The 23,550-nt window shown below is 37.4% G+C and overlaps 1 protein-coding gene across 1 annotated transcript in view; it reads left to right on the forward strand.

Moving 5' to 3' along the window:
* Window positions 1-427: 427 nt before the first annotated feature.
* Window positions 428-23,550, forward strand: part of dusp22a (dual specificity phosphatase 22a) — a 150,062-nt gene continuing 126,939 nt past the window's right edge. Inside the window, exons 1-2 of the mRNA XM_039763391.1 lie at window positions 428-688; window positions 15,186-15,219. Of these exons, the coding sequence (XP_039619325.1) occupies window positions 668-688; window positions 15,186-15,219 (55 nt within the window). The 5' untranslated portion in view covers window positions 428-667. The remainder of the gene's footprint in view (window positions 689-15,185; window positions 15,220-23,550) is intronic.

Here is a 23,550-nt window from a genome sequence, read left to right on the forward strand (position 1 = left end):
TAATGAAGAGGATGTAATCCGTAAAACTAGGGCAGATTTACCGCCTGTATGGTCTTTTGTAACTCTCCACACTGGAATAGTATTTGCCACTGTACTGAAAAATTACACACAAATTTTATAATGACTTTTTTTCTTTCATAGGAAGTCCTTTTTATTTGTAAGCTTTTAAAAAATTAGTTTATGATATTAAGATCACAGGTGGATTCAACAATAGCATTTGATATATGGGCATACATGAGTAGAAGATACTCTACCTCGTATACAAATACCAGCTTGATGCCTTTGAGATAAAACGTCACTCCTTGTAAATACATACGCGGTACTACAGCGTACACTGTAAATCTTGGTAATGTTAGCTCCTACTACTAAGGGTTAATTTAATAGGCACTTTAATCCATCCAGGCATGACGTCAGAGCGCGCGCGTGAGCGAACGAGCACGAGACTATGGAAGTGTTGATAGGAAACGATCCAACTGAGCTCGTTGGTTGTTACCTTGACACGGCTTTTGTGACAGCGCGATGTGAAAGACAGCTGAAAGAGATACCTACCGAGCGTTGCACTTTAGCGTCATTCTGGTTGAGTTACTTGTAAGGACGGAGAGTACATTTATTATCTGTGCATTTTCGGCGCATTTCTTAAATCTATAGTGAAACGCTGCCTGGCGCCATGGGAACCGGAATGAGTAAGGTGGGTAGTGAATGGCTGAGTGTAAATCTGCGCCGTCTCTGTTTGCAAACTTATTCAGTTGCTACGTGAAACGCGGCTTTATTTTTTCATTTTACTGATTTACTTTTAAGTGACGGGCTGCATTCATACGCACGTTCTTTCAAAGTAAGCAGCAATGAAAGAAGCACAGGGCACAGAATTCAACTTTTAAAAAATACTATTTTAAACATGTAACCATCAGTAGTATCGGCTTTGTTGGTTTAATGAGATGTTGCTGTTTTGATGTCCACACAGCTGATTTGTCAGGACAGCTGAATTACGCGAGCGTCTTTGCCTATTTTCAGGCGGTGACTGTAGATGTTCCGAGCTATAGATAGAAAATCTTTCATCAGTTTCAGAATGTACTTCGGTATTAAGTAGTTTCCTAGACTTCATGTTTAATATCATTAATTTAACTTTAAGATTACATTTTTTCATTTTAATTTCCAAAATGAGAAAAAAAATCTTAGTTGGGCGTGGGTACTTCTCTTCACTGTATTAAACGTTAACGCTTTCAGACATGCATATTTTAAATTATTTAAAATGCACATTTGTATATTTTTTTCTTGCATGTGTTATATGGCGTGTTTTCTTCTTTTGAACGGTAATTATAACTGACAGCAGATACGTAACCAGCTTGGAACACGCTTTACACAGATGGCATTTATTTTTGTAACTAGGATCAGCTGGCTAGCAACAGTCAAATGAACAAATCAAACTCTCCAGTGGATTAAACTGCGTTTTACAGAATCATTTCAACTCAATTCATTGAGATGTGTTCTTTCTGTATGTAATAAGGCTGTAGGATGTTTGGTGCATGTTTAGTGTGAATATCTAAACAGAAATTAAACGACTACGTTCAAAAATAAATAACAAGTAGAATTAACAAATGAGTTAAATTCTGTGTTCAAAATATATTCAGTTTAAAGTTGGTGTCTTTTTAAATGTGTACTTCTTTCGGTATGATTAGATATTAGAACCCAGTAAAAAGTGAGGGGCTAATAGTCCACCCATCAATATTCAAACTGCTTATTCTGTTCAGAGTCACAGTTAACCAGCGTATAGCCTAGGAGTAATTGGGTCTCCGGAATTAATCAATTAATTGCAAGGCACACTTTCGCCCACTCATGTTCATACATACCGGCCCAATTTGCAGTCATCAATAAAGCGTAATCTCTCCTTCAAACCTTGATTTTGTTTTGTACATTTCTGCACATTTTTTAATCCTAAAGTTGGAAAAATCATTAAAAGACTAAAACCTAATCATACAAGGGACATTTCGCTATCACCCATGATTTTTTAACCAAAATACTATTAAAAAAAAGCATCACCTGCGGATAAACTGAATGTCAGTCAGTCATCTTTTAACCCACTTAGTTCTGAACAGGGACGCAGGGGTCTGCTGGAACCTATTCTAGCTAGCATAGGGCACAAGGCAGGAACAAATCCTGGACAAAGCGCCAGTCCAGTCCAGTGCTAAACTTAATATGAAAAACTTAAAATCGTTTCTGGAAAATATAACATTAATTTTTAAAATAAAAATTAACGTAACACAATACTTATTTTATTGATATAAAAATACATGCATCACTTAACAAAAAAAAAAAAAAAAGTTGTTCAGTGTGTTATTTTCCACAAAAATTGCCTTTGTAAGATGTTGCATTAATGTATAACATTGTGCATGCACACGCTCCGGCTGTTCGGTGAGAGCTAGTGAGAAGTTAAGTTCTTGTAGATAGATAGATTTATACTTTATTAATCCCAAGGGGAAATTCACATAATCCAGCAGCAGTATACTGATACAAAAAAAATATTAAAATAAATAGTAATAAAAATGCATGTAAAGCAGACAATAACTTTGAATAATGTTAGCATTTACTCCCCTGGGTGGAATTTAAGAGTCGTATAGTGTGTGGGAGGAACGATCTCCTCAGTCTGTCAGTGGAGCAGGACAGTGACAAAAGTCTGTCACTGAAGCTACTCCTCTGCCTGGAGATGACACTGTTCAGTGGATGCAGTGGATTCTTCATGATTGACAGGAGTTTGCTTAATGCCCGTCTCTCTGCCACAGATGTTAAACTGTCCAACTTTACTCCTACAATAGAGCCTGCCTTCTTAGCAAGTTTGTCCAGGCGTGAGACGTCTTTCATCTTTATGCTGCCTCCCCAGTACTTGTAATATTTTTAAATTTGATTGAATGCTATACAAGTATACATTTATACAATCTCACAGCTAAGCAGAAATGAGTGTGCTGCGTGCAATCCACTAATGCTGAACATACACTGTGTGATTTTTGGCATGATTTTAAATCCTATTTGCAGTTGGTGACTGATACAGTTCAAATTTTAGCTTCATCGGCCATCATTTCACATGCAGTATGAGATTGTGATGCAAATCTTCAGGGGCTCACATTTGAAGATTAAAAATAGGTATGGATGTTATTTACTTCACTGCACAGATGTGTCTGTGGCCAGTTTTATTAAGGTTCCTATGATATATACATATACTTAGGATTCAGTAACGGTGGTCAGTGAAATGTTCTGTTTTTCATTTACAAGAAGAAAAAGTAACACCAAAGTAATGCAACGTTTTTAACACATTACATGTAATAATGTGTACTCCTATAACACATTTACTTTTTTGTAAGTAATGAGTAATGTAACTAAAAAAAAAAAAACTAAAAAAAAAACTTAAAGTAATGTTTCCAAATACTGTTGGCCATTTCTTGCTTTGATAATGTAGCAACTCAGCTATAAGCTGCTGTGCATGCAGCAGTACAGAACATGTGCGGGGTAGAAAGATGTCAATGCAAGCTGTCTATACAAATGAGGACTGTCGGCAGGAGCAATGGTGAAGTAAGAGAAGCCGGCACACACCACTAACCGAAGAGAAGAGGCCTCTTGAAAAAGGGGTATGACAAAGGGAAAGTGGTGGTGAACTCGAAGCAGTAGTGTAGTAGCAAGATTGAGTATCATTTCATCAAATAGTTGTCAAGACAGTTCATAGTTCAGTAGACTATTTCTTTAGAATAAATTCTGTGCCATATTCATGATTTTTTCTTGCACTTTGAACCTTTTACATTAAATAACTGTTCTTTCCGTTGGGATTAATAAAATCTATCTATCTATCTATCTATCTATCTATCTATCTATCTATCTACAGTGGTGTGAAAAACTATTTGCCCCCTTCCTGATTTCTTATTTTTTGCATGTTTGTCACACAAAATGTTTCTGATCATCAAACACATTTAACCATTAGTCAAATATAACACAAGTAAACACAAAATGCAGTTTTTAAATGATGGTTTTATTATTTAGGGAGAAAAAATCCAAACCTACATGGCCCTGTGTGAAAAAGTAATTGCCCCCTTGTTAAAAAATAACCTAACTGTGGTGTATCACACCTGAGTTCAATTTCCGTAGCCACTCCCAGGCCTGATTACTGCCACACCTGTTTCAATCAAGAAATCACTTAAATAGGAGCTGCCTGACACAGAGAAGTAGACCAAAAGCACCTTAAAAGCTAGACATCATGCCAAGATCCAAAGAAATTCAGGAACAAATGAGAACAGAAGTAATTGAGATCTATCAGTCTGGTAAAGGTTATAAAGCCATTTCTAAAGGTTTGGGACTCCAGCGAACCACAGTGAGAGCCATTATCCACAAATGGCAAAAACATGGAACAGTGGTGAACCTTCCCAGAAGTGGCCGGCAGACCAAATTTACCCCAAGAGCGCAGAGGCGACTCATCCGAGATGTCACAAAAGACCCCAGGACAACGTCTTAAAAAACTGCAGGCCTCACTTGCCTCAATTAAGGTCAGTGTTCACGACTCCACCATAAGAAAGAGACTGGGCAAAACGGCCTGCATGGCAGATTTCCAAGGCGCAAACCACTGTTAAGCAAAAGAACATTAGGGCTCGTCTCAATTTTGCTAAGAAACATCTCAATGATTGCCAAGACTTTTGGGAAAATACCTTGTGGACTGATGAGACAAAAGTTGAACTTTTTGGAAGGCAAATGTCTCGTTACATCTGGCGTAAAAGGAACACAGCATTTCAGAAAAGAACATCATACCAACAGTAAAATATGGTGGTGGTAGTGTGATGGTCTGGGGTTTTTTTGCTGCTTCAGGACCTGGAAGGCTTGCTGTGATAGATGGAACCATGAATTCTACTGTCTACCAAAAAATCTTGAAGGAGAATGTCCGGCCATCTGTTCGTCAACTCAAGCTGAAGCGATCTTGGGTGCTGCAACAGGACAATGACCCAAAACACACCAGCAAATCGACCTCTGAATGGCTGAAAAAAAACAAAATGAAGACTTTGGAGTGGCCTAGTCAAAGTCCTGACCTGAATCCAATTGAGATGCTATGGCATGACCTTAAAAAGGTGGTTCATGCTAGAAAACCCTCAAATAAAGCTGAATTACAACAATTCTGCAAAGATGAGTGGGCCAAAATTCCTCCAGAGCGCTGTAAAAGACTCATTACAAGTTATCACAAAAGCTTGATTGAAGTTATTGCTGCTAAGGGTGGCCCAACCAGTTATTAGGTTCAGGGGGAAATTACTTTTTCACACAGGGCCATGTAGGTTTGGATTTTTTCTCTCCCTAAATAGTAAAAACCATCATTTTAAAAACTGCATTTTGTGTTTACTTGTGTTATATTTGACTAATGGTTAAATGTGTTTGATGATCAGAAACATTTTGTGTGACAAACGTGTGAAAGAATAAGAAATCGGGAAAGGGGCAAATAGTTTTTCACACCACTCTATCTATCTATCTATCTATCTGTCTATCTGTCTGTCTGTCTGTCTGTGTTCAGCTTCATTCTCCAACTCCCTAACATTTTTGCACCATTTTATCCTTTACCCATTATGCAAAACGAGAGAAAGCACTTTGGATCAGTGCAGTGTGCTATGAGTTGGGGATAATCCTGTGCTGATCTGGGACCTCATTTGGAGTACCTATAACCGGTGAATTAACCAAATGAAAGAAACAGAACATAGAAATAGAACAAACAGTTTTGTGATTGAAATTTTTTTGTAATAGGTAATATAAGTGGTTATTCCAGAGCCTTTGGATAGAGTATATTTTTTGTTTTGCCTTGTGGTGCGAAAATGAACAAATTCTGAGGATTGCCTTCTCTAGAACATGATACATAGAGTTGTGCGTGTGAAAGGCATGAATTTTCCAAATTGGTGCCTTTAAGTTGCAGTGATTGGCCTGGCGCGCTATTAATTGGTATAGCAAAAGCCAAACGAACAGGAAATTGTAGTAGTTTGAAATCAAAGGGTAAATCATTCGAAATTAGCGGAATTGTTGGTTTGAAAACATCATCACGTCGTGCACAACGCTTCAGACGCCCTTGAAATAGACTTTTTTCTGGCAGCGGAAGTGGGCATTCTAATTCTATGTCTTTTTTTCGGTGCCAAGGGTATAATAGAAAAAAAGCAGGACAATTATAATGTGTTACATGGTATTACGTACGGAATAAGCACCACAGTGAGATGAATGCACGTTATTTACAACACATTGCAAAGCAAACAAATAATACCAGTCAGTCAGAAAGACCAAGACTGAAATCGTGCTGTGAGTCGGAAAGTGAGAAAATAGCACCAGAAATACGGAAAGCCAGTCATGCTTAGTGGGTCGGTCACATTTTACTTCCGTACGGCAGTTCCCCTTCACCTGATGAAAGCAGCCGGCCTCCCCATACTTTGACACTTCCGCCATCTGTTGGCAATGTAAAGAAACATTGGTAAATAGCGACACACAGGGACCAAACGTGCCGCTAGATGGCACCGCCTTTAACGTCTGTTGCAACGTGCAGCCATCTTGTCAATGATAAGTACCGGCACCTGTGCCGAACGTTATATTGCTGAAAAGTTGCCCTGCTCTTCACCACGAACATCTGTCCAAACCAAACATACCCCATGACCACCTCCTGGTCACAAAGGAGCCCCATCCCCAGTTTGGTGGCGATCGGACGCCCGGTGTAGATTTGTATGGCGGACAAGCAAATAGCACCAGTCGGTCAGAAAGACCAACACTGAAATCCTATTGTGTTGGCAGACAGCCTGCCTTCCCTTTCTTCAGATGTTTCATCCGCTCTTGCATCAGCAGTCCTTCTGTTGGCAGAGAGCCTGGTTTCCCTTTTTTGAGATGACTCATAGGGGTTTCCCTTTCTTGAGATGACTCATAGGCTCTTGAAGTAGCAGCTGTAATTGTTTGGTATGCCAGATGGGATTGCCTGGGATGTTTGCCGAACATTGTGTCGGTGAAAAGGTGCCCTGCGCTTCCCCACGAACATTTTTCCCAACCAAACATACCCCATGACCTCCTCCTGGTCACAAAGGAGCCCCATCCTCAGTTTGGTGGCGATCGGATGCCCGGTGCAGATTTGTATAAAGGACAAACAAACATACATCGACTCTGCTTTATATATAAGGTTTTAATATGTCAATTTACCCTTTATAAATCGAAATCACCTGTTAAATATGCATATGTAAAAGCGCTTCGAGCACTGCTCTAAAAATCCTTATATGGAGCATGCTAATAAACTTTGTACCTTTGCAGCCACAGTGCTGCAGAACCTGATTGGCTGGTAAAGCAGCATCCCACCTGATGAGTCAAGACAATGCCACCTGTCTTCAAGAGTATCTGGCTGCAGTCTGCAGCTGAGAATGTACAGATATATAGTGCTTCTCCTCTGTGTCCTGGAGGCCAGGGAAAGGCACGAGTCACCAGCGTCTGAACAGCAAGCCGCTATTGGCTGACACATGTAATGACATGATTGCTTTTACAACAAATTATATAGGCCATTTGAAAAACGGAGGGTTCTGTCAGTTACCTTACCAAAATGTTAGCCATCACATACATTACTGTGATGTCTGTCAAAGCTACTTTCCCTCAAAATAAATGATTCATGGGTTGACCCAGGCTACTAAGCCACAACATTTGTCAGTCTCATCTTGGTATCCTAAATGACTTGAGCATTAATGGAATGTCACTTCCCACAGTTAACGAGCGGCTTCATTGACGCTAGGTGCCTTTATTGAGTGCAGTTAACTGCTCAGATTATGTTAGAAGAACCAGAATCTGCTGGAAATTATCTTTGTTTGCTGGCAAAAACATGTTATGTTTTATGTTTGTGCACCCCAGAAAACGAAGAACAGGTAAATGGTATAAAATGACAAAAAGGAAAAAAGTTCTTCATTGCAAGTACAGAGCATTGGTCTCTTATTAAAAGGGAACTAAAATGCAGTCTTGTACATTATATTCATCACTTTTGAGGTGTGATATATTTGTCCTGTCAAGACACATTATAATAATGGCTGGGTATAATAATCTTCACCTTTACCAAGATTAGAAATTAATAATGGATGTGTATTATTATGCATGTGATTTAGCGTTGACTGCATTTCCCTACTTTATCAATGGCGTCATTACTTCACAGTTTTTCTAAAACATTGCATAGGCATGTGTCAAAGTTGCTTTAAATAGATGCATGTTCCCCAATCAAGTTTTCTTTTATAAATCCCGCTGGTTTTGTAGTAAGTTATATACATAAATTTTAAGCCTACTTTTGTGCGCACACAAGCTTTAAAAATGAGGTCCCTGGTCTTTGCAGTATTTACAGTAGCAAGACTTACCTTTTGGCTTTAGTGCTGTTCCAGTGTACCCCAGAGCTGTGGACCTCACTGAAGTGCACCAAAGCTAAGACTAAGAGCAGCTGCAGTGAGTCTCTTGGAGTCGGAGAATTGGAACAAAATTGCATACTAACTGAGATCTCCTTGGGACCAAGTTTAACAGATTTATTAAGGTGGGTAATGTTACAAAATGAATTCTGCACACATCAGACACTGTTACGGGCATGTAAATGCACTGATATACCATTTAAAAATATGGAAACCAAATTTTATATTTATATTTGGACTGACAATTTATCTATGCTATTATACATCTTTTGATGCAAGCAAGGGCGCATCATCAGTGATACCTGAGGTCATTAGGTGTTTCAGGACCTTTGAATATCGGACACCTTTACTCAGGTGACCCAGCTGAGGTTGATCAAGCCTCAGCTTGTACCTTAGCAGCCTTCTCCCAAAGATGTGCTCTGTTGAGCCAGAGCCACCTTGAGCCTTTCTCTGCTGCCTCAGTGCAATTATAGAAGGCCGTCCTCCTCCTCTTGCCTATGACACCTAGTACAGTATAATTCCTGCAGAGAGATTGTCCTGCAAAGCCTCTACATCCTACCTCCACAAGCAAGCACCTTGCCTTCCAGCCTTGCTTGCTCCAGTCACTGTCTTTGTACTTCTCTCTTTTGCTCAAAGGCCTCCTTCATTCGGTCTTCATGGCATGGTGAGTTCCAGCCACCAGAACAACATCTGGTTTAAGGGTAGGTAGTCTTGGTGGTGTGCTCAGGAAACTTGATCTGCCTGCCTAAGTCTTCTGTCAGCTGCCAGTCCTGTGTAGTGTAGAAAAGCCCTGAGCTAGTCTTCGATATTCCTCTTGTTTTTTCTACAGCTCTAATGAAGCTGATGGTGTGCTTTAAGGGCTTTATCCACTGGCAGGTGGTGATAGCACTATCAGTGCTTTCCACAATTGTCTCAAGTACGTGGTCGTGCTGTTAATGATATCAGCCTTCTTCCAGAGACTTTGGGCAAGAACTCAAGATATGTTCTAGAGTCATTTATTTGTTTGCACTTCAGTAACTGCTGAAGATTAATGGTTAAATATATGTTGATCCATATTTTATTATTTCACATATTAGTATTTTAGTGCATTGATTGTCTTTTCTATGTCATTGAGGTAACTATTTAATTCAGTATCATGCTGTACTTCACCCAGATTCTGTTTCCCTAATTAAAAAATCACTTGGCTGATAGTTTGAAAAGAGTGCATTGGAAGATGCTGGCAGTTTCTTCCATGCTATATTACTTCACTAGGTTGTTGGGGATATCTTTACAGGTGTCCATCAGCTCTGAGATCTCTCACAATATGTATCATGTGGAGCTTGTGCTCTGTTATGAAAAAAAAACTACCCAGCGATTTAAATATTTTTATATTTTGACTGTTAAATTCATTTGGTTATTAGGAAAAACTTGGCACATAATAATTGACATCTGAAGTTTTTTGAATGGAACCAACCTCCTCTCATCCTGCAGCCCATATTAAAATGCACAAATATGACAAATTAATACATTTGTGGATGGTCAGTTTGTTTATGAGATATGGCTGTTCATGAAGATCATAAGATAAAGCTCCAAGCATCTTTTACTTATTTGCTTTATTAAGAATTAGCCACAGTACCTGCTAAAGACAGGTAATAAAATAATTTTAAAAAATTGCTGTCACTTGCCCTATGTGTACCTTTAGCACCATCCATCAATATTCACGTGTGAACCTCTCTTGAGCAGTGCTCCCTCTCTCGAATGCATTAGTGTTATAGCCTGTTTCTCACACTCTGCAAGGCTCCTTTCACACTTTGTTTGGTTTTATACTGTCCTGTTTTTGAAGGCAACTCTCTTGGCATGCGCTTCACCAAAGTCAAACTGTCCAATCAGATCACTCTGAGGAACTGGCTTCACAGACATATTTTATTATATAGTAGATCTTGATCCTTGCCAATATTGTGGACATGCTGTATCAGTGCTAGAACCAAAGTGTGTAATACATAATTTCAAATTAAACATTCAGACTTTGTTTATGCTGCCTAGATTAATTTTATGCAAGTTGAATTATGCAGTATTAAAAACGTTAAGCAAATGAAAATGGTTTTAAAAGTGTTGAAAACCAAAACCCAGTTGATCTGTGATTCTCAAGTTCTAGCAGGATTTGGTTGAAAAATGTCATCATAAACTACTTTCTTCTTTTAATTGGATACCTATTTGAATTTAGCAAGATGTTACTTCACAGTTTTTTTGTTTGTTGCAGTTCAGAAATTACAAACTGGTTATGCTAAATTATTACTGACTGCAACAGGAAGTTACATGATTAAGAATTGTTTATTTACTTTTTAGTAGTTTGTTCTTTTTAATTTTCTAATTATTTGTGCTGTTATTTACAAATGACAATTATGCTGCACTAAAATGGTGAATATTTAGCAGCTCCAAAGAAAAAAGTAAATTCAAAAAGAGTTAAGCATATACAGATATGAAAAAAAATATGCAACTGTAATTCTAACACTAATGTACTTTTCTGAATGCAGAATAAGAGAAGAAATAAAAAGGAAAGCTAATTAAATATGCCAATTAAAGGTCAAAACTGATTGTGAAATTATTTGAATCAAAGCCTGTATTCACAGTTTGGTCGTTAGGGCTGTATCTGATAACCACTGAAACAAATAGAATGGTAAAGGTGGTTGAGGTAAACTAACAGCTTGCATTCATTGGGACTGTGATAGGATTACTCCTACTGTACTTTGAGGACTGGTAAATTCAGAAAGCAAGCAGCTGATATGTTTTTATTCTTTTAGAATTAGTTATGAAAGTATGTAGTGCAGTAATGCAGATTTGTTAATTTGGGTATTTTAAATTTAAAGTTTCTGGTGGTTTTATTATCGAGCAACTTTGTCACTCTTAACATTTATTTATATAGCACATTTTCATACAAATAATGTAGCTCAAAGTGCTTTACATGATGAGGAAAGAGAAAAATGACAAAATAAATAAGAAAATAAAATTAGGAACGCTAATTAACATAGAATAATAGTAAGGTCCGATGGCCAGGGAAGACAGAAAAAAAAAAAAACTCCAGAAGGCTGGACAAAAAAAGGACAGAGGTCACGAGCCCACCCAGCTCACTCTAGATATTCTACTTAACATAAATGACTTTCTACTTAACATAAATGACTATGTTATTGAGTTCTTCTGGTTTATTGCCAAACCCAAACAGTGATTATCCTATTGAGTTGCAGTTCTAAGCTTAGCCCAGCATAGCATGTAGTATCTCTCTGTTTTATATCTATGCCAAAAAAGTTCTTATGAGCTTAAAATAATTCAGGCGATCTTCTTTTTGTATGCAAGCTTTACAATCTCTAACGTATGAGCCAAGGAATTGCTGTTTGAAGCAGTGATATCCTAATGATTGAATCCTAATTCAGCGCTAATAGAAGAGGCGTACAGGCCTCTGTAAGAGGAGATAATCCTTTCCTGAAAACTGCTCAGTGAAGTGAATTTTCATAATGCAAACACCTAACTTTAGTTATTTAAATGGGAAACATGTTTAAGTATTCCCTGGCATGAAAAATGGCCCCGGTTTTTGTTCATATAACACCATGCTACATAAAATTGGTGTACTTAATTTAATAATAACAAACCAAACCCTATTAAGAAATTGTCCTTCATGAAATAATGATAAAGTCTAGGTAAAGTGCTTAATTAAACATTTATAGTATCACATTTAGGGGATCGCCCTTAAGTTTTTCTTGAACTTTTTCAACTAGTTTATGATCTTTTGGGAGCCATGATGCCCATGATAATGTAAAAGATGTGAGAAATCTTTGTGACAATGTGGGTGAACCACAGTAAGTGAAGTATACCTTGTTGCAGCCTGCAGATCAGTCCAGCCCCATTCATTACGCTGCTATGAGGGCAGTGTCTAAATGCAGCAGCATCACCTGTGGAATGTTTGGACTATCACAGTTAGCATTTTATGTATATACTGTATATAGATGTACAAAGGATAATCAACATGCTAAGTGTTGTCTGGTTGTCATGCACAAACTTACAAACCCCTGAGCTTTGAGCCTTGATCTTGGTCTCAATCAAGAACCTATTCTTTAATTCCTATAAAACATCCCTTGAACTGGGCATGTGGGCCACCTCAGACACAAAACTGGACTTCTAACGGCAGGCCATAATGTGGCCACATGCATCATAACAAGCAGACATTCGTTGTGGCTGACATTCTTTTTATGGAAGGCAGTGACATGTCAGAGTGATTGCAAGCAGCAACATGGACACGAACCATGGCTGACAGTAAAACCTCTGACAGAGACATCACAGTGCATGCTTCCTGTCCTTTTCATAGCAGGCAACGGTGCAGACACTTGCCATGGCTGACAAGTCAGCACAGTGGCGGGTGCCATTGCCAATGGGACGAGCACAGAGACGTGTATCATGGCCGATAGGAAAAGCTCAGCAGCACATAGTGCTGTTACAGTCAGGTGAACGTCATACACGATTAAATAATTGAAAGAGCAGGCTTCCAACTTAATGTTAATGAGCTTCAGATTCATCAAGCACTTGGCATATCTGTCAGGAAAAGAGCCGCGGTAACATGGAAGTGAATTACATTGCAACAACCTTGGCATAGTGAACTGGTGTGCTGTGTTTAATGAGAGGTGCATGCACCATCTTTCTTCGAAGGCCAGAGATCCAATAAATGTCTTACTACCTCCTCGGAACACTGATAATAATACAAAGACATGCACAATATGTATATAATACATATAATATATTGCTACGGACAGGCTGGTGCTCCCACTGGGGTGGATGGAATTCTCTACCTTGGCCAGAAGGCCAAGATAATGGATAGTCAATATAATGGATGGACAGGCATCCCGTCTGGGTTGCATGCTGCTCCCTTGACTGACTGGAGAACTATATTAACCTCTTTAGCATTAGACCCGAGCATCACTCCGGCTGTAAAAATAGTGCTAAAAGCGTTAGTCCCGATTGTGACTTGGAAGATGGTATAGACATGTCTTGTGTAAGACCTGAGGTTTACTTGCCCAGTAAAAGTCCCAATGGTGTTATTGCCGAGCGCTACTCAGGCAACAGTATAGGCATGTGTTGCATAAGCATCAGGCCCGAGCAATACCCAGGCAATGGTATAGACGCATCTTCTCTTAGCCTTATAATGGCATCTCATAAGTAATGCCTCTCATCAGCAGTGATGACGAAGTGAAGCTGCCTTCGTGTAGTGAAATTGAAATGGACAGTGAATCCGAAAGTGACACTTGTGTCACTTGCACATGTACTGTGTGCTGTTTATATTATTATTATTATTATTATTTCTATCATTATGATACTTCCTACACTTCTGTCTTTGTACTTAAAGTGTTTTGCACATTTTACTGTAGAACGACTTCCAGGTCTAGCATAAAGGCAGCTGCTTTGCCTTGCCCGGCGAATTGGGAGGAGAAGGAGGACGATGATGTGGGAGACACAGCTTACCTAGGAGGATTGGAGAAAGAATTGTGCATTTTGTATTGGAAGCAAACCTGTAAAAATATTGTTTTTAAAAAAAATATAAATAAAAATAAATAATACACACACAGTTTTTATGTTACAATAATTGTTATTATGGTTAGTTTTTCAGTAACCTACTTATCTGTGGATCGAAATTGTTCCTAAATGTACTTGTGCAAGTGCCAATTATCCTGAGTGAGAAAAGCTCCTGTGCATGATGTCTGAGTTCTTTAATTGGAATGGTTACCTTTCTAAGTCAATGAGTGTTGTGTGTGTGTGTGTGTGTGTGTGTGTGTGTGTGTGTGTGTCTGTGTGTGTATAATGTCCTATACAGAAGGAAGCTGGAGGCCGGTAATATCCTGTGCTGATAATCTCATATGCATTTATTGTTTAGTGCTAGGCAGAGAAATGTATAACACCTTGTCCAAGTCTAAATTCCCATACCCCCATCATTAGTATCCCTATTCTTCATACAAAAGGGGATTCCATTTCTTTCCTTTCTTTCCTGGGTTGGGCACACTGCAGCATCGCTACTTTTGGTGATTTTTTTTTTTTTAGATGGTTTGATGTCAGATATTTTCTTTTCAATTATCCTTATTTCCTTTATGTTCAAGTAAAATCAGTTTTCAGATCTTGGGGTACCTGTATTTCTTCATCTTTCATTCTTTGTCCTCTAAGATGAAACTTGTTTTCAAGTAACAATGCTATCTTTCACAAAGTTACTTTTAAGTCCTTACCTGTTCAGCCCAGATGAGTTCAGTACAATACTGCGAACATCCAACAGTCTTTGCCTTTTGGTGAGCTCTGTTTCAGTTTCTTTACTTTATCGTTTCCTGTGACATCCTTTTTTCCATGCAAGTCTTTGTCTACTGGATCTTTCTACTCTCTCTTTCCTCTTTATTTTTGAGCACTAATGCTGTAAAGTTGACCTGTTGTTGGAATCTTCCTCCATTAACCTCATGTTGTTTACATTATTAACAATTGCCTTCAACATAGGGGTATGCGGTGTGTGTTCTTACTACTTGATGTTTTTAATGCTTCAGAGTTGATTTGATTTGAATTGCTTTCAATTAAATTTTGTTTTGAATTGGTATATATTTTTATAAAAACACAAAAAATGTTCTATATTTAGCTAATGGGATTAATGATAAATGTACTTTGGTAGTAGTAGTAGTAGTAGTATTCATTTTTAAAGTTCCAGCAAACTTATTTTCAGTGATGATGCATCTTATTTTTTAACTTGCTTAAAGTGTCATTTTATATATATCTTTTCATTTTTAGGTCCTCCCTGGTCTCTATCTTGGCAATATTAGAGGTAGGTTTTTTATTTATGATAGTTGAAATATACAAGGAAAATCAATTAGCCAGTTTAAGGCTCTTAAGTATATATATTTATTTAATCAGTAATGCTAGTATTTTGTGTGTGTATTGACTAATATTTAACTGTCATTTTCATGTCATACTGTCTGCTGACATGGAAGCAAGTTTGTTGTGTCTCATGGAGAAATCTGTGTTGTTTGTTTGATTAAAGATATATGTGGGTGTTTTTAGGAGGAGAAAAGTAGGCACCATATAGCTCAGCTACATACAAGTGTTACTTTTTTAAAGTTGTATTCTTTTCATTTTTAGGAATCTTTTCAAATATATATTGTTCTATAACTTAAATAGCAATATGTAAGTATTCCCAATGCACTGAAAAACAAGATTTTGGCAGAGGGTTATTACTGGAAGTCTGCCTCTAAGGCTTAATTCACCAAATGTAAATAATGACAACAACCCAAAAAGTTATATTTTTTTTCTATTCAGCATCAGAATGATGAACAAAAATTAATTCATAGTAACTGTGCAGTTGAACCCAGAATAAGTTAATTCAGAGAAATTGAATTTTGGATATTATTACATTTACTTTACTACAGTATATTAAATTAATATTGAGCTACAGTATGTCTTGCATATATTCAATGTGATTTGAATCTAACGTTGTAGTTGATGTGCTGAGAATATCTTTATTTGCAAGTTTTCTGGAAAGTACTTTTCTTGTATAATTGTTTGCTGGTAATGTCTGTTATATTGGTCAATTAGCATACATGATTTTAAGTAAGTGTAAGTGGAAATCTATCGTTTTGAGAAGGAATTACCTAAGGCCTCTTCTAATTTATTCTCCTGTCATATGTGAAAAGGCATAGTACATTCATTCTTTCAAGAGTCAGGTACTCAAGTACTGGGAGCAGGGGGTGGTTGTAATTGACTTAATAATTTTAGAATTTTAGTTAATTCATGGGCAGCATGGTGGCACAGTGGTAGCGCTGCTGCCTTGCAGTTAGGAGACCTGGGTTCGCTTCCTGGGTCCTCTGCGTGGAGATTGCATGATCTCCCGTGTCTGCGTGGGTTTCCTCTGGGTGCTCCGGTTTCCTCCCACAGTCCAAAGACATGCAGGTTAGGTGCAGTGGCGATCCTAAATTGTCCCCAGTGTGTGCTTGGTGTGTGGGTGTGCTGGCACCCTACCCGGGGTTTGTTTCTGCCTTGTACCCTGTGTTGGCTGGGATTGGCTCCAGCAGACCCCCATGACCCTGTAGTAGTATATCGCTGGTTGGATAATGGATGGATGGATAGTTAATTAATTGAGAAATTAAAGATAAAATATTCAATAACACTGTTTTTTAATATTCTTGTTCATGATTATTTATAGTACAAGTAATTTTTGTGGTGACTGTTTTAATCTACCCCTTTTTTATAACTCAAAAACCAAACAATGTGGTCTTCACTGAAATTCAAACATGGTTTGATTTATGCAACTGTCATATTGAACACGGAGAGAAATTGGCAATAAAGATCAGAAATTAAAGAAATTACTCTAGTGTGGCACTATTGATAGTTTAAAATACTCGACTGTGTGTGTGTGTGTGTAGGGTTGCAGTAGCTGCAGATTTTTGTTAATGGAAAACTAATTCTTGTTTATAATTGGTCTCAGTTGATAGTCTATTATCTGTTTTTCTATTCATTAAGTTTATAAATTAGCATTAATGGAAGAGTTAAACTTGGCAAAGCTGTGTATAGTATTATTGCTGCAAAATTTTGCTCCACACAGTTGTATTTACTCTCAAGAGGGCTCATTAGTATTTTTGTAAACTGCATGTAGTTTGAATTTAATAGTCTAAGGTATGAGTAACAATGAATATGCAGTGCCTTAGCTAGGCTTGTTATTTCCTGCTGTATAGATTATTTTATAATTGTTTACATAGAAACTATATGTATAAGTATGTGAAAGATAGCAGAATGCAGGTCTGTATATAGAAAGTATACCAGTATATGGAAAATAGTGGAATGCTGTTCTGGTAACTAAAATTCATAACTAAAGCTCAGATTTAATAAATTAATTAAATTCTAAACTGTAAATTCATACCAGTGCAGTGCTCAGTATGTGCTCAGAAACTAGGAAATAACACATCTAATTACATAGTATTCATTAAGACGCACATATTAATCTCTGATTAAGATACTAAATTGGTTTCTCAGTTCTTTGACTCTTTAAGATAGTTTAAAGGATTAATCTGTAAGCAGTCAGCGAACAGCTTCCACTTTATCCCTCCAGGTGTAGCCTAGCTACTGCTTGCCATAAGTTACCAGGAAGCTCTCCAGGGACATTGACTCAATGTGGTTCACTGCTGTGCAGGTTTTGACAGTGCCTTTTAATTAGTGAGCAGCAGGGAGTTTTAGGTCATACCATCCTTTTTCTTTCTTTTCTTGCTAAGCAAGAAATAATAATTATGGTACTGAGACTAAATGGAAAATAATTGAACATTGATGAACTTCATTCTTTAATTATTAAATGCTGTACATTTGCGGATGCAGTATGCTAAGGTGCCTGCATCATACGTCACATCACAGTAGGTTATGTTATGTGACATTACATGACAGCAGTTTTTGTAAAGTGATGGGCATTATTTTAAATGAGATTGTTGCTGTTGGTGGCTTCAGACAGTTCTATATTTGAGTTAAACACTATTGCTGTGTACTCCCTTATCCAATTATGTTTTTATATATTGGGATGATTTGATATTTACTGAAAATAGTTATTCTTGGTCTGCATCACTATCAACAGACTTGTGTCTGAATATAAACAGTATTACTATTTCAAAGCAATGCAGTTTAAAAAGTAATGTTTGCAAATGATATTATTGTGTTAAGGCTTTTGACCTTGTTTCAACAAGTTGATATAACAGGATAACATTGGCGCACTTGCTCTTGAAAGCTTAAGGCTGTGTCAGCTGTTTAACAACACGTCTGGTCTGATTAACTTACAAAAGAGACATGTATTTTGTTAAGTCTATGTAGAGAAGATCCAAGCAAAATGACACCTTTTATTGGCTAACTAAAAAGATTACAATTTGCAAGCTGTCGAGGCAACTCAGGCCCCTTCTTCAGGCACGATGTTAAGTCTATGTAAAACAGTTTCTATTTAAGACCCTTTTCTAAGTTGTCTATTAAAAAAATCACCATTTATTTTGACTGTCCTCTTTATTACCTTGAGCAGAATGCCATATCATATGCTTACTATAAATGAAAAACAGGAACATTTTATCCTTTAACCTTCATCTTGTGATATGTTAAGAATTCTTCTATTAGCCTGAATACTACTACTGTCATATTCTGTATGTCTATTATTTTTTTCTTCAGTTGTTCAGACAAATTTATCTTGCAAATAACTTAAGTATCTGACACCTCCTCTTTTCACTTGTTTTGAGAGCATATTTTACTTACATACCAAAGTCCCAATAGACTCAGAGTCCTTGAACCTCTATCCCTAGCACTATCACAATCTGCATTTTGCAATCTGTACTTAAAGTTTATCGAATTTAGGCATTTCCATTAAAATTCTAGGTAAATGACTACTGAAGTAGTGCTCAGGCTGAAAGATCCCAGATTGAGTAGGAAGTTGAATATGGAGTTTACTTTCTCCCAGTGATATATGCCTTATATAGCTGCCCAGCCTCAGTCACTTACCAGCACTGCCCATTTGTACTACCACAGGTTATTACAGCATTTATAAAGCTATTTGTTGCTATACAGATTTGCTCTTCAAATAAATGGTCATCTTTACCTTCAGTTATAAAATAATAAACCTCATCATACCCTTAAACAGTAGGGATGCATCTCCCAGGTCACAAAGCCTCTACTGCATCTTGATATCCTCTCCATGAAAATTATAAACAGGAGGTTAGACTGAACCATGATAGAGCCTTATGCCCTTTTTTAACCACTGGGACTCATGGCAAGAATGCAAACACACATCTTTCTCCTAAAGTACAGTGGCATAATAGCACACAATAGAATCCCTGAATTCCCATACACTTATAGCATCTATCACTAAAAAAAAATTGGCCATTAGCCTTTCCTGTTGTATAAAATACATGTAGACTGTATTTGCATATTCTCTCTCTCTCTCTCTCTCTCTCTCTCTCTCTCTCTCTCTCTGGATAAACAGTTCATTGTTCCATGGCCAAAACAAAACCAGAGCTATTTCTCCTAGATCGCCTCTGTATTACAATGACAAATCGCAAAATGCTAAATCGTAGTTGAAGTTCACACTTAAATGTCTATAGAAAGTACTGTACATAAAAAAGCAAAAAAGGCATGAAAGTTTCACAGTTGTTATCTTGGATAACCCAGAATGTCCAGGGTGAACTTTTACACTATTGTGTCAACCAGTGCACAAATTACATTGCATAACTTAGCAACAAGATGGCGTCGAAAAAAGATGCAAATAATTTAAATCCTCTAGAAAATCAACCTTCAAATCAAAAAATGAACATTAAAATTAAACATCACAAGACTCCAGAGGAGGAGGAGGTGGTGGGGAGCATGTGCTGATTACAGCATGTTGCTGCACCCACCACGCGGCAAACCACCCGGATTGAGAACTGAGTGCAGCCATGCAACAGGTGAAACCTCAGCACCACCCTGAACAGTGTAAGGGTTTTTTTTTTTTACAGTGGCTGGAGTGCCAATCCTGCCACCAACCCCCAAGTTTTCCCTACAAGTTGGGGGACCTGCTTGCAGGGCTGTATGCAGATTAACGTAATACCCAGGATAGAGCAATTGCAGGTTAAGGGCCTTGCTCAGTGACCCTAATGGCGTAATGTTACTTCTGGCGTTTATGGGATTCAAACTGGCAACCTTCCAATTGCTGGCATATATGCCTAGCGTTAGAGTCACCACTCTGCATGCAGTCTCCAGAAACCATAATAATTGAATTATATTATGTAACTTTTATTCAGGAAAAGAAAATAGAAATGAAACTTAATCATAGCAATCCCCTGTCGAGGTTCATTTTTGGCCATCCATCCTTAGAACAGCTTTGATACTGTGTTTGTGTCTCACTTATAACCAAGTAGGGACACCAGAATTTTGAGGAGAGAGAGAGAGCGAGATGAATTTCAATGATTTCAGATTTGGAGAAAATCCTTTCACTTTCTTTGTCTTATGGTTGGGTATGATTATATACTATTTTTCAACAAATATCCCAAACACAATGTGTTTAATACAAAATGCCCTGACCCTTTGATTTTTCCTTTGAGTAAGTTGTGTTGTGAGCCAGATAGGCATTAGGAGGTCTTTTACTGGAACAGAAGCTTTGTCCAGGCTGAGATGATGCAGAGAGAACAAGGTGCATGTTTCATTGTACATTTCAGTCAAAGCATACAGCTCACTTCTTTGAAGCTGCAACTAAAATATCACACACCATTTAAAAAAGGAAAAGTATAATGACATTTTGTTCTAAAGGCACTAATTGAAAGCCATGCTTCACCAAACTCCTCCCACGTAAAGGCCTTCAATTTGGCAGTTTCTTGTACCTTTCGGTCACAGCTGGTGAACCCCAGATCTGGTACTAAATACCTTTTTTTGCCTGTTTTACTTTTAAGCTGACAGATTCTCTCATCAATGGTCTCCACTAGCAGTCCCTAAGGTTGCTACCTTAAGAGACCCCAGCCACCTTTTTGCCATAGCTCTTTGAATCTGCCTCTGCTGCTAAGGAAAAGGGTTAATTTAGACGCCTTGACTCTCATATCTTAACAAGCACAAATGTGCCATCCCTGCGTATGAGAATTTGTAGCAACTCCTCTATGTCTGGGCTGCCTCATTGGATATTGGTTTAGCAACCAGAAGCATTCTATATGTATAGTGTTTTATATATCTGAAATACATGGTCATGAATATACTCTTTTGGATGAATGTCTTACATGCATGTACGAGAGTAGCAGCTCCTTTAATGTCCACTACCTGTGACAGGTTTGTCTGATTCAACAGGCAGCCCAGTCTACAACAAAGGCTGATGCATTTAGACTGTAGGAAATAATGTTTAGAGAAGTGGATGCTCACAAGAGAAACATAATACATTTTATTCCAGCCAGTGGTAATATGTGGATATTGCAACTTTAAGTAGTGCTTAGTACATTTTTGTTCCTGTATTTTGTGAACCAACAACCATTGTCATGTTCTCATAGATCCTCCCACAACATGCAAAGAAAACACATGACCAGACCCATTATTAAAAAGATCAGGATAGTCAGAAAATGTCTAATACCTTTTAATTAATTATATAAAAGAGCAGGGGACTAAACAGTATATAAGGGATTCAGGAGTATGTCAAATAAGACAAGTCTTTCTGACAAGCGAGAGAATCTTTTATTTCTTAACTGCTTTATTTTTCTCTCATATTCTTATAACAAGGTGAATGAATGAAATATAATGAGTAATGTTTATATTTACATTTGTTGAATTTTTGCATTGTAAATAACAGAAAAATCTTTACATTCTCAAGTGACACTGCATTAAATATTAAAACTGGAAAAATGGAGAATGGACATTGAAAATCTACTTTTTGTGTACTGTTCAATGTTAAATACATCTTTTCATTAGTCTTTCTGACATTCAGAGAAAGATATATAGTTATTATTGTACCATTTTAGTAAGCAGTCCACTTGATTAAAGTAATGGATTTCATCCCCCTAGATATGAGTTCAATAAACATTGTGTCATCGGCATACTTGTTAGATGAACTATGGTTATTGTTACATCTCGGTTTACTAGTGTTAAAAGTAAATAAAGATAGCACAAACCCCTGAGGATCCTATTTATTTGAAAAATTAAGGTACCTTTGCTGAAAAGGGGAATGTACTTTACTATGTGTGAATGATTTAAAAGAAAGTCATGAATCCATGCTGTAATATGTGGAATAACAGTCATGCTGTTTAATTTCTCAGTCAATATGTGAAGCTGTTGGTTTTGAGTGGTGAAGAAAAATGCAGAATTAGTGTATATTTGATGTAAGATAACCTCAAGATTTTGCATTTTCTACATATATTTTCACATTTTGGAAATTAGTGGTTATCTTGAAAGAGCTTAGTGTATGTCATTTTTCACCAAATGTGCAAAGTATTTTTTTGGAGTGGAAGTGAGTGCCACTGGTGTTTAATTATTTAGACTTCTTGTCTTGGAAACCTGGAAACTGGGGTAATGATTGACTGTTTCCACAGCTCATATACAACACTGTAGCTTGGGAACCAGTACATATATATCTAATGAGCTATATATGAGATTTCTCCATAGCAGTGAGCCAATATACAATGTTAGAACTGTTCTGTCTGCTGTTCCATGTCAACCTGGAAAGCTAGTAGAAATATGGTAAGTTACACATTTAATTGCTAGCTAGATATAAGTAGGGTCTCTACTGAGTCAGGTTTGATGCTGATGAACTTTTCCCAAATGGTCAATCATTTCTAACAGTATGCTGGAATTTGAAGCAATAATAAATTATTATTGAATAATTGAATGAATAAGAAATTAACCTGGAAGAAAATACACTTCTGGTCCGTGAGGGAGGAGGGATGGAGTAAGAGAATACAAAATGAAGATATGGTCTAATCTGTAATGGGAGTGGTGTCTCAAAACACCATGTCTGAGTGGTTCAGGAACCTAAATGAGTCAACTAAATTTACATCAGATGCAAATTTGCATAGGGAGCAGGTAGAGTGTGGGGTATACCGGTAACTTGTCTAATATTGTGTTTATTAACACAAATAATAAACATTTAAACTGTGAGATAGTGAATAAAAGAAAGATAAATAACATCAACTATGGGTGCAAGTAACACATAGTGGAAATTTCCTACTGGCAAATTCAAGTCAAAAATAGAAAAACCTGGAAAGATCATCAGACCCTGAGCTAAGTATTTAATTAAGGAAGTTATGTCTCAGAAAGATGGCCACTCTGCCTGTCTTTGATTAGGCAGAAGACGTGCCTGATACCAAATAAGAGATGTTGTCAAGGCGAGGCATATCTTCAGCTACTAGAGTTTACCTTAAGAATACGATATTAACATGCTTTGCAACATAAGTATAAAACGCTTGATCTTTTAGTATTGGACCCAAGACCACGCGCATTCAGACCTTACACAGTTAAATTAGCCATTGAAAAGAAATAAGGATAAAGTCAGAAAGCATAAATGAAAAGGTAAATAAGACTAACATGACCATCATTGCCACTCTGTCCAGCCATCCAAAAACAGTAAATCACACAAAAACTTCCCCAACCCAAAACTCTACTCCTCATAATCACATACAAAATTAAACACAAATTGATTCCA

This window comes from Polypterus senegalus, chromosome 9 (genome assembly GCF_016835505.1).
Source record: "Polypterus senegalus isolate Bchr_013 chromosome 9, ASM1683550v1, whole genome shotgun sequence".
Classification (NCBI taxonomy): Eukaryota; Metazoa; Chordata; class Cladistia; order Polypteriformes; family Polypteridae; genus Polypterus; species Polypterus senegalus.